The 12632-nt window shown below is 37.0% G+C and overlaps 1 protein-coding gene across 6 annotated transcripts in view; it reads left to right on the top strand.

The window, feature by feature from the left end:
* Positions 1 to 11073, top strand: part of LOC124157229 (zinc finger protein castor homolog 1-like) — a 399561-nt gene extending 388488 nt beyond the window's left edge. For 5 of the 6 annotated variants that reach the window (XM_046531785.1, XM_046531788.1, XM_046531783.1 and 2 more), the window contains 6 exons: positions 754 to 1059; positions 2099 to 2349; positions 2899 to 3319; positions 4872 to 5256; positions 5681 to 5904; positions 7458 to 11073. In XM_046531785.1, coding sequence (XP_046387741.1) covers positions 754 to 1059; positions 2099 to 2349; positions 2899 to 3319; positions 4872 to 5256; positions 5681 to 5904; positions 7458 to 7729 — 1859 coding nt within the window. In that variant the 3' untranslated portion in view covers positions 7730 to 11073. The remainder of the gene's footprint in view (positions 1 to 753; positions 1060 to 2098; positions 2350 to 2898; positions 3320 to 4871; positions 5257 to 5680; positions 5905 to 7457) is intronic. The other variant, XM_046531789.1, reaches the window with a different exon arrangement.
* The last annotated feature ends 1559 nt before the right edge of the window (positions 11074 to 12632 follow it).

Here is a 12632-nt window from a genome sequence, read left to right as displayed (position 1 = left end):
TCTCACATTTTCTTGTCTATGTACATTTTTCGCTGATCACTTCAACATAAGTCACATCTCTTTGTGTTCAGATGCATGAGGGATTGGTTTTATGAAGTGAAAGCTCAACAAATAGAATAATTATTTAATATATTTCAAGCACTACTTTCTACATTTGTTAGCATGGTGCCAAAATTCTTACGCATCCTGAGGAACAAGTATGGATCATTCTATGCCAGCTTAAACTGGATTTGGCCCCTTGACCACTCAGATTTTAGTGGAAATTGACTTCATCTAAACAAGTAGATATACCATTTGAAGGGCATCACAAAAATGGAACATCAAAAAGCTAAATCATGGGTGTTTTTGAAATGATGTTGTTTGCGGACACAAAATTTTCAGTACACATCACATTTTTTGGGAAGGAATAACTGTAAACATCAATGTAAGAGGATTTATTTAATACTTTCAATTAGTTTATATAAATAAAAGATCGTAGCACTTTTCCAGAAAAGTGCTACGATCTTTTATTTATTTAAATATGTTTAACTTCCACCAATTGAAGCCTGAAACTGTTGAACTTACTTTCAATTAGTATTTTTTTAAGGATTGAAACATGTATGCCAATTTCCATCAAAATCTGAGTGGTCAAGGTTTGTCTCCGGTGTGTGTCGGCACTGACTGATCCATATAGGACATGAAAATTTTGAACATGTTGTGATATATCCCTTCACTTTGGTGACATCACCACCCTGCATCTTGTTGCTACCACAGTTGTGAAGGCCGCTGGGACCTTCTACCCCCTTTCTGCATTCTCCTCGGGTCGTCCTCATGGAAAGGCTGCAAAAAATGAGACCCAAACCTCTCCACACCCCTCTCACTCCCCCTCCGCACCTCCGAACCAGCCCTCCACCTCGTCCCCCCCTCGTTCCTCCCCCTCCACCACCTCCTCGTGCGCCTCCTCCCCCCCTCCCCTCCTCCCCACGACCTCTGCACCCTCTGCCCCACCCCTGCGATTGGCGGTCGCTGCTTGGGATTCCCCGGTGGCGGGTGTTGGGCGTGACAGCACCGTTATGACAGGTGGGTGTCGAACACCCTCAAAGCTCACCCCTTGCCCCCTCCCTCATAATTTCTATCTTGTCCCGTACAAACAGTGAACGTAAAAGTACCTTGAAGTCTCATCTATGTTGCCACAGTAAATATGTTTTGCCAATATTTTCACCCTGACCCACGATTCCTTGTTGCAATTATGCATTCGAGTTGAAATTCTTTGCCACAAACAAAGGATAAGCTTTGATTCCAATTGAAGTAATGATTCTTTCAATTTACGTTTGAAACATGTAGCATTACACTTTAGAGATTTGTGAATTTTCATTTGGTCAAGATCTTTTGTATCATAGATTCAGTTTTTGCACCTGTAATCTTAATTAGCCAGAGAGAAAATACTTAGTTTCTAGGTGTGGGATGGATATTAAGTTATCCTTCTATTCTTTCCCTAAAGATTGCATGCAAATTAGTTGCTATGATAGATATTTTTTTTCTTTCTGGTGTAGCTGCACTTAGGTGATTTGATTTGCACATCCTTTTAGAGTTAAGCTTATAGTAGATTTTTTTATACTTAGAGTAGAGAGCCATATGATTTTCTTGGGACTTAAGAAGTTTCACTTTCATGGTTCATGGAAATTTTTTCACTCATGATACGTACTTATGTTGTCTTGAAGTTTTATGTATTCCCTTGATTCATTGATATGGAAAGTTTTAAGGTTAAGGATAATGAAGATAAATATTTCCAATAATTGCTCCTCATGTAGACTTGTTATCTTTCATCTTGCTTTGTCTCATAAATGATGCACACATTCGACAAAAATCTTCGAAAAATGTTGAAAATGAAAAGTATGCTTTTTATTGCCAAGTAGACAATGATGTTGCTGAGTAATGTTGTTGGTAAATGCTATTCCTTTCTCAAAAAGTGGTTATTGTCTATTGAGTAACTGAGACAAGTAATTTATTTTTTCCCTAGAAATAAAATTTGAATATTGTGTAGCTGTGATATGAAATTCAAGTGCTTACGTTCATGATGCATTATAATTAACATTTAATTTCTATGTGTACACTCTAGTTCAACCAGATGGCAATGAAGGGTCATCCGATGCATCACAGCCAAATTCCCTGGCACATCTATTGCAAAGAATTCCAAGTGAAGGTGCAGGAATTCAAGATGCTGCACTACATCCCCAGCCCAATGTAGCTCGCCCCGATTGCTGGATGGATATTGAAAAGCACGTGCGTTATGGACCAGAGCATTCATGCAGCCGACCGTTCTGCAAGCTGAAACGCAAGGAACATTACCATTGCATTGCTTGTAATCAGGTAAGAAATGGTTGTGAAATAGGATCACATTCTATGTAAAAGATCGTTGATAAATGCTCTTAAATGCTTTCATCAAGAAAGAGCAATACTTGAGAAGTACTGGAATTGATGTGCTTTGGTTGAATTACTTTGTGCCTGAGCAGTTTTCTATTAGCATTTTTGGGGTAATCTTTTACCTCCTTTGGCTTCTTAGTGTTGCTTAAAGAAAAATAATTAGCCTAAAAGTATATACGGTGGTTGTATAGCTACCCTAAACCAGCCTTATCATGAAAGAACCATTTTCATTCAGTGGTTATCATGGATTATCATAATTCATGCATTTTTTATTTCCTATTTTTCGGTCTATCATTGTATTAATTTTTCTTTCTTAAACGATTCTCTCTCAATACTTGTAAGTGATGGTGAAGGCACAGCAATAATTCACCTATTGAAACTTTCATGATTTCAACCAAATAAAAAAAGGTTAAATTGGGAATTAAAATGTTTGAGGGTTCAAAATTAAAATCCTAGGAGAGAAATACTCTTGACACATCATCACCATCTTTACAGGCATTCTCCGAACTAGAGAGGCTACGGCCTCATATTCAGAAGCACGCTGGTGGAGCTCTGAGCCCTGATAGCTCATGCTTACCGTTGGCTGCTTCTCCTGGACCCCGCACAAGGGATGCATCTGTCGGGACGGTTGTCATCAAAAGTGAAGAGGAAAATGGAGGAGAGGCCGATGGAGAAGATGGTGGAGGCAGCACCGAAGGTGGCCAAGCTCCAGAGGGGACGGAAGGCTTGCAGAGATCGTCACAGCAGGCAGCAGAGGAGCCCGGACCTCCAATGTGGGCACGGGCAGGACCAGTCATGGGCGGTGACCCATCGTACCCACATCATTTTGCCCTGGCCAATCCCTTTGCATTGGTCACATCACGAGGAATGCCATTTGTGGGCCCTGGCATGCCTGCAATCTACTCTTCTCCTGCTGGTTAGTACTGTTAAATTGTGTCTGCAGAAAAATCTCTGGATCATCTTCCATTTCTCTTGGATCAGCAAATCTGCTTTTTCTAGTGGCAGCTAACATCACCCAATAGTCTGAAAATTTTAGAAAATGTAAAATGTATGCTATGTGCCTTTATAAAACTTTGAGAACAACATTCCAGTCTTGTTGTTTTTGATGTGAATAGACGACTTTATTTTTTTAAATTGCATGGAAACAGAAAAGGCTTGTACGTACATATTTATTTTTTTACCAATGTTAAGTTTCCTGAAAAATAATTGTCATTACTCTGGTGATTGAGTGATAGTTTGTTAGCATTCCACTATACTTGCTGCACTTTTAGTGAGGCTCAAAAGCCAATAATTGGCCCTATACATACTTTTTTTACTCTGTTCAAATAGAAATAGTTCATGTTTATTGCAGAATTATACTTTTTATTATTTAGAATCCATATCGATGGCTAAGTTCTAACCACACATGTCTCAAAAATAGCAACTTTTCAAGAGAGCAAAAAATCGATCAATTTTTTCTGATTGTACGCTAAAATTTAAAGTCAAAAATTCATAAAACTGAAAAAGAAGCATACACTTGTCAACAAAGAGTTGTTTTTTGCTTGAATTTTATTTTTAATGTCATTACATACAATGTGTTTAAGATGCCTATGTCAAACCGGCCAAATTTTGAGATACAGTGAGTCCTCGTTTAACATCACTTACCGTTCCTGAAAAATGTGACGATGAACAAAATGACGTTAATCGAAACATAATATCCCATAAGAAACAATGTAAAAAGTGAATATCGGCTCCTAGACCTCACAATTCCTACGCGAAAAAATTTTAGCGTATCATATCTGGGGCATTTTTTACGATGGGAATTCCTGTCTTCATCGACGACAATAGCAGCACTGACGTAAATCCTTCTCCATTTTTGTATCTTCCCACATTTGCTTTTCGGCTTCGCTATGGTGGTCGCCCGGGCGAGCGTCGCCTGGGCATCATCATCGCTGAAACATCGTCGCAGTTATAGGAACCAAAATTATTGTGAACATGGCGAAGAAAGTGATGACAAAAACTCCGAGTTCTACACGGAAAAATTCCTTGAAATCACTTTTTAGGTTCCCGAAAACCATTGTGTCAAGTAAAACCTTGCGCACCTACCCAAGAATTCATTTTGCAGAAAATTTGCTAAAACCGTAATCGCAATTAACAATAAACACACCGTTTTACACTTCGTTTAGACTGACTGTATTCCTGCCCACAAAACGAACAACCTTCAACGCCCGCAGCTTCGCATTTTTTTCTCGCGCGAAATTTAAAAGCCTTGACGTTATCGCGAAGCGAAGGTGCGATAAACGAATGACGGTCTCAAAATTTTCGTGACGTTATCGCGAAATGACGTTAAACGGGGTGACGTAGAACGAGGACTCACTGTATGTGTTGTTAGAACTTAGCCATCGATATGTACCTATTACATATCATGTAGAAGTATTTTTTCTTAGTGGTTCATACATATTATTCATAATATTTCTTCCTTTTCCCAGGTTTGATGTTTGCTCCCGCCTTACCATCTTTGCGGCCCCCTCAGGGTTCTAGTCCCGCAGGGAGCATGATGGGGGAGGCTGGAGACTCTCCCGGAATGCAGTCGCAGAATCCCTTTTCGGCCCTTCACAGGCCCTCTCTGCTCGGAAAGAGGTCGTCTCCCACGGCGCCTCTCCACGCCCCCCTGCACCATCTCCACCTGTCGTCACCACACCATCAGTTTCTTCCCCCTCCACCCACCGGACCCTCCTCTCACAATCCGCCGTCCCCACTATCCTCGGCACTGCACCCTGACAGCATGAGCCCTGAAGCGAAAAAGGCTCGGATTCAAAACAGCATGCGCATTCTTAAAGATGAGCCTGTTCCTGAAGGATACATAAGATTCAGGTAATTTTTTTCTTCTAATTAATGCAGATGCAATATTGAAATTTCCATAGATATAATTTTCATATCTCTTTAACCGAGAAAATCCAGTGGATTCTTTATGTTTTTTCTCCTGCTGACTAACTTGCGAACTTGTGTGTTAGTGACCACATTTTCCAGCTGATTATATTTTCATTTTAACTGTCTTTATTCTCTATTAATGCGTGTCTAATTGATGAAATTAAAGAAAGAATTTCACTGAATAATAATAACCATTGAATTGCACTCAAAATCTCATATTTAAAAAAATCATTTAATGTAAAATTGAACTTTTTGAAACAAAATCAATTAAACGGTGCATTTCTGAATATGATCACTACATCGCCTTCAATCTTACTCCAATGATTCTCTCAGATCTCCTTCAATAAAGTATATACTTTGTTCACAGGTTTAACGAGGACTGTAAATACCCTCATTGTGGATATAGGGAACATCAGACTCATTTTCATTGCATGAGACCAGATTGTGGGTATAGTTTCTGTGACAAAACGAGATTCGTGCAACACACAGCTCGCCATGAAAGATTGGACACCCTGATGGGAGGTGATTTCCAGCAGTTCCGTGCGAATGTTGCATGTGGTCGTCCAGACTGTGCGTACACCTCTACTTTAGGTAAGAATAATTACCATTATGATAATTGCTGTGTCATTCCTCTTGAATTCAGTTTATTATAACACTTGTAATATCTTGAGTTGTGGTGGTAGGTATGCTTTGCAAGCCAAATCTTTCATTATTCAGCTTTTTTCAATTAAAATCAAAGTTAATTGCTTCCATGGGGTAGAAGTTAGTCATGATGCCAAAGAAAGAATTGAATTAGTCACTTCCACTATATCTCATTAACAATTTCTAACCCAGAGCTGCTTCTGGGCGAAATCAAATTTCAAGATTTTTCATTTTGAAACTTGAAAATTTTGCGCTCAATGATAATTATCGTGGCAGCTAAATATTTCATTATTACAATTTACACCACTAAATAATGCGTGATGTAGACATTTCTTAAGTGTAGCAAAAAGTTTATAAATTTTTTCATGCTGCTTAGAAGAAACATTGGGTTATAATGGGTTAATATACAATCGGTTTTGGCTGTTTCGCTGATCTCAACTGCCAAAATCTGTTGTTTTTTTTATACAATCTTACGGAAGTGACTAAGTTTATTCTTTTGTTAACATTAAAGTTAGTGATTACAGTTGACCTAAACTTGAGGCATTGGATTTTTTGTTAGCATGCTAACTGCTATTTTATTTTAGTACGTATTTCCTTTGATGCAATCAGTATTTTTTTATCATTTTCATATAAAGTATAATCATAACCTCAGTTTTAGTCCCACTGCAATGATTCTTTCAGATCTCATTCAGTAAGGTCTTTACTTTGTCTGATTAGGGCTGCGTTGGGGTTGGAGCGTCACTCAGCTTCAGGGGAATTTCCAGGAGGGGGGAATAGTTGATAAAAATATTTTCATTTGCTAAAATTCCATTCCTGATGTGCTTCCTAATCTCCAACTCCTCCAAGCAGTCCAGCCTTCTTCCCTTCCCTCAAGAGGGACAAGTACTTCATAAACATGTTTACTATGGACCCATGTGCAATATAGAAAAGGCTCAAAATTAGCCTTGAAAAGCCAAACATAAACTGTAAAATACTCTCCTAAAAACCCATGGTGTGAAATTTTCTTGATTTTTATGGCAAGTTAATTTGCAGTAAATTAATAGCAAAAGGTGGTGTAAGTGTTATCAGTATTATGTAAGACACCTTTATAATCATTCATAGAAGAATAAATTTATAGGGTGCTCATGAGCATCGTTGGAGCCCATGCGACAAAATCTCAAACACACCTATCCCCATGCCTAATCTTCAAGGGGCTCAAAATTAGCCTTAAAAACCCAAACAATATTAAATAAAATGCATATTTAATCCTAAGAATCCCAGATAAGAAAAGGTCGAAAGATATTGCTCTTAAAAGGACTGAAGGTAGAGGGAATGGGCTTTGAAGCGAGGTGTGGAGGAAATCATGTGGTCATTTCATAAAATATTTAAAAAATTAACATTGTAAAATGATTTTTAAAAAGTTCATTTTGACATTTGCATGCAGTCTCAATGACTGTTGTATTGGATTTAATACATCATGTCTACGTCACGCAGCACTAATACTTACCGATTTCTTTCGACAGGCTCAATGCAAAACAAAGCATCCCACTTTCACTGTTTGAAATGCGAATTCGTGTGCACGGATACTAACAAAGTGGTTGCTCACCGAAGGCAACATCAAAAATTGGACTCCATCATGGCAGCTGGATTTGAAAAGTTCACCCCATCGCAAACGTGTCAAGTGGAAGGCTGTGCTCACAGTCAAAAGCAAACTCATTACCACTGCTTGAGTTGCCATTATGCCGTTTTAGGCCTATCCCAAATGTCAGCACATAAGTATCGACATCTAGAATGAAGAAATTGTGTAGAATATAAGTGTTTGAGTGTAAAAGTATTTGTGGAGCCATAATTGCTTTTGTGGTTTAAGAACCTACAGTTGTGGATTAGTCTGTGATTATTCAGTGATTAGATCACAAGAATATGTTAATAAATATGTATCTTTGTTGAAGATATTTAAGGATTCTGTCCTCCGTGAGTCATTTTTATGTACTCTGGCCAATATGATGTGGTTTAATCAACCCGTGACCAAGAAATTTATAGAGGGATCAAAACTAGTTTTGCAATTATGATCCATTGCTGTTATTAAATTTCTTGAACAATAATGTGAGATTTATTTCAGTTGTATATAGTGAATAATTATCGAGGAGTGGAAGGTTTTCTGCGCTGAGCAGTATAAATAATGTCCCTGGGACTCCTTATGAATCCAGCTTTAATTATGATTGAAACTGGAAGAGGACATTTGAGAACATAGTTCTCATGAAATGAACTTCGTGTCACCTTTTGTGTAAATATCCTATTTTTCCATGTCAACAGAGAATATTAAAATATCACAGCAGAAAGTATAGTGTGATATTCTGTGAGGCAGACGATACAGAGTCACTAGTGATTGAGTTAAAAATATTTTAGATGCCTTATACATTGGTTTGAATAGATCATTAGGTCAAAAATATAGTGCCTTTAGTCATACTCTTGATTCTCCTCTGGATTACATGACTTTTCCAATGATTAGTATTGGTTGTGCCTTACAAATGGACTGATGAAAGAAGATCGGCCGATTCAAACATTTCCTGTGTGGCAATGCAATAAATGCAGAAAATGATGAAGCTCATCCATCAGCATGTTAGGCCACGAATTAGATCTTGTAAATATTGTTAAGAAGAGTGCTATTCATGCTATATGGAAAATGAAGTTTGAGGGTATGTCCTTGGAATATATTTTAAGTTTCCGGTGTTGGTATAGATGTGGAGGATATCTATAAGTACTTCATATGTATTCAGAGCTTGAGATTGATTACTTCATATAGAAAAAGTGTTTTCTTGGGCCTCAAAAGTGGAAGTTATCCTTTTAATGACCATATTTCAATTTTGTGTATGATATTTGGTGCTATACTAAAAAAATCTCTATAATTTATCTGTGAGTGTTTTAAATAGGTTTCTCATGGCATAACTGGTGACAAAATGGCAATGTTTGCTAGTTGAGGAAGTTTATTTAGCTCTTTCAGTGTGGTTCAAACGTTGCCTAGTCTACAAATTGAGACTTCCCTTAGGCTTCAAAGTGGTGCAGGAACATGGAAGCCAGACATCATAAGGAACTGGATTATCCAAATGAAATATGATGAGTCAAGGAAAGGGAAAGCAATTTTCACATGCAACTTCTGTGCACTTTGTATTAAGGCAACTAATCACCATGTGATTGATATATCTAGCTAGTCACAGTATTGGCTGAGTTATCATAGTTTGATAAACTCTCCAATTATACCTGTATCAAAATATACATAATAGCTGGCATAAAAATGTTGGTAATTATAGAATGGCATTTGCAATAAAGAGACAAATGTTTTAACATTATTTAGTCTTTTAAAGGTATTAAAATTAATGAAAGTGCCTTTACCTAGTGGAACGTTCCTGATTTTGCTGGCCCTGATCTAATGCAAAAGTGTGAGCAATGAGTAATGCTTCATAATGAAAGGCACAATCAAGGAAACTTCATGTGTTGCATTTGATCTCAATGAAGTCAACTGGAAGATACACAAAATTAAATGGTTCTGAAAGCTTCATGCAGTAGTAGGCTGATATGTGTTCAAAGCATTTATTTTGGTGGAAATCAATCAGATATCATGAATAAGTGAATAATCGCGAGTGAAATAGGACTTTGGAAATAATCCTCGTAAACAAGTCACCATTTAGTAGTGTCTATAAGTATAAATTAAAGAGACCAGCATAAACCCTCTCAGTTGTACAAATAATATTCGTGTTATTATATTTATAAATATCGAAAATCAGTGACAGCAAAGAGATAGGTATAAAAGCCCATTGATGTGTGCCATATACAGGTCCAAGAGTAATAATTTCAATTAAAATATTTCATGTGAAAATATGTTCACATAATTAATCACTCAACGTGCACATTGTAATTAAGTAATGATTTTCTTATTGTATGGCATGTTCAATTCCTTCTTGGAACATTCATATAGTTCTTAGGAGTTTGGCATGGGTGCTTTCAAGAGGAATGATGATGCTCTTTATCAGTTATTTAGTATGCATCAACTGCCTCAAGGCTAGAAGCATCTTTTTTTATTAGGTACTTGCATTCAGTTGATTCATCAACAGAAAACATCTTGGGCACGACAGCTGAGGAGAAAAAATTGAGTATCAAAAAAATCATCCGTTATCATCACTTTCTAAATGATATTTTGCAATTTTGCACAGCTCATGAGAAAGTCGGGAGATGATACATTCAGAATAACCTATGAAGAAGATGCCATTGTGACGGATATCATTTTGTGGTGATCTGCACCACCTCAACTATTACTATTGTCTGTTTCAAGTGACGTTAACAATGATTTAAGGTGTTTATATTTTGCTATATGTGATGAAGAATTCTTCTGGCTCAGTACATATATTGTGATTCATTGCGACTGTGTCTTCTTGTTGTTACGCAAGTTTCTCTTTAGGGGGCTATTTATTTAATTTTTTTTTGGGGACTGTAATTTCCCCATTCCTACATGAACTTCCACCTATCCAATGTGACCATGTATTTCTTTATCTCTGCATCTCTGTAAGTTGTAAATTAGCTCATAAAGAATGTATCATGTGTTATAGGTATGAATGAAGCTTAAAGAAAAAATTAAACCAAAGCAAAAATACAGTGGTGGAACAAGAATACACCTAAGAATATTTTGGTTGCTTCTTGCATTGGCATGACATGTTCGAAGTTAATACAAAGAAAACGTTTACCCCACCTCTTACCATGCCTTTCAATGGAGCTCCTAAGGTTGTTTTTATCATATAGAGTATTAAAGTGGAGTTAAGTGTAGTTTGTTGCTCACATAATCTTCCTGCATATGTAAAACTTTCCAGTTTTAAGTCACCCTGAATGGCTTAAATGACAACATACGAAGCCTTGTAGCATTCCAAAAGTTAATTGACTTAAGAGATACTAACTATTGCTCAATATTGCACATTGTGGACAAAGTAGCAAAACCTACCAAACATTCCCACATATCTACAAATTTGAAAAGACATTCAACAATTTGTAAGCAACAGACTATGCTGGATCCTAATTATTTATAATGATAAAGTACTGTATTATGTGTGTATGTATTGAATACTGGAATTTTGAGTAAACTTGTCCCTTTTATTTGAATGTTGTATAATTTTACCCATGCCACACACTTGTTATGACTGCAGTTGAGTATGCACTAAATAGATTTGGGGATAATTGAGAAATATTTGCTCCTTGCCAGAAAATTTAAAAAAAATAAAGGAAATACCCGCAGTCCCAGATTACCAATAAGACCCTCATGGGCCCTGAGTAGTGATGGCAAATGTAACTTTAGTGAGAGCTGCCTCACCGAACACAACAGTGTTACATGCAACTTGCATTGTGCAATTCTATCGAGTTGTCACAAACTTGTGGTTGAGAAAAAATATGAGAGGAGGGGGTGGAAGGGGTCAGGAGAGTCATAATTTAAGGTGGAGGAAATAGCTCCTAGCACAGAATTTTTTGCTCTCATATCTTGCTGCATACGTAAAACTTACCAGTTTTATACATGTTGTCATTAGAACCATTAACACTAAAAGGACATCGTTAATGTTGAAATTAATTCATAACTCTATTATACATAAAAGTTTTCTTTATTTATCAATACAACTGAGCAATTTTTTACAAATCATTTTACAATTAAAAATTTAAATGAACAGCAGTCATGTCGCTCCTGCCTTGGCCTACGACATGCCCTTGTCCGTTTGGCAGCTTATTTCCATTTGAAACATAATAAAGAATGTTGAATGCATAAATGTGCTCAGTAAAACATCAAAATGGCCAGACATAATAAAATGTAGTGATTTCTTGAATGAAACACATGTTACCGTAACAAATAAAATAGAAACATAATATTGATGGGTGGCCTTTAAAGGCAGACTGGTGGTATTACTTCATTTCTATGTGAAGAAATGAAACTTATATTTTAACAGAATGAAAAATAAAAGCCAGATAAAATAAAGACAACAGAAAAAGATTCTAGGCAATTTAATTAAGTAGATGTTACCTGTCAAAATGATAGGTTTCGTCCTTTCAGTTTTCAGGCTGAAATGGCTACACCTGTTGGAAATCATTCCTGAAATATGTTTACTAGGAATTTCTCGGGGACTGTAGGTGATAATGAAGGGTTATTAATTAATACATACTCCGAGTAAGATAAAAATATCTACTCCGGTGGAGTGGATTTATCTATCAATATCCATAAAACTCACATTTTTTCTAAGAAGTTGCCACCATGATTAACTCTGGGTGCACGTTCCACGTGCAGCTATCTCCAAATCAACAGCCTGTGTCCTGTACTCTTGAGCATAAATGCCTGAGCAGGCCAAAACAGCTGGCCTAATTTATATAACTACATCAGTACTGTCCTAGAACCATGGTTGGAGAGATAAGCCATGGATGGAACAACCTTCAAGACAGATTGTATGCCAGATGCTTTATTAATTCAAGATGCAAGTTACAATATTTTTCATAATTGAAGAATAAGCTTTACTCTTTCTTTTAGGCATATAACATTGCCTTGTCATCTGTGAACAGAACAATTTCTGAGTGTGGCGGTGCTTTTCAAAATACAATTGCAGGTCCCTTCAAAGCGGCCTCCGCTACTGCAAAGCATAGCTGGAGCTGATGGTGAAATGAGATGATGGTATCCAGGT

Source organism: Ischnura elegans, chromosome 4 (assembly GCF_921293095.1).
Source record: "Ischnura elegans chromosome 4, ioIscEleg1.1, whole genome shotgun sequence".
Taxonomy (NCBI): domain Eukaryota; kingdom Metazoa; phylum Arthropoda; class Insecta; order Odonata; family Coenagrionidae; genus Ischnura; species Ischnura elegans.
This window is presented reverse-complemented; position numbering and strand designations above follow the sequence as displayed.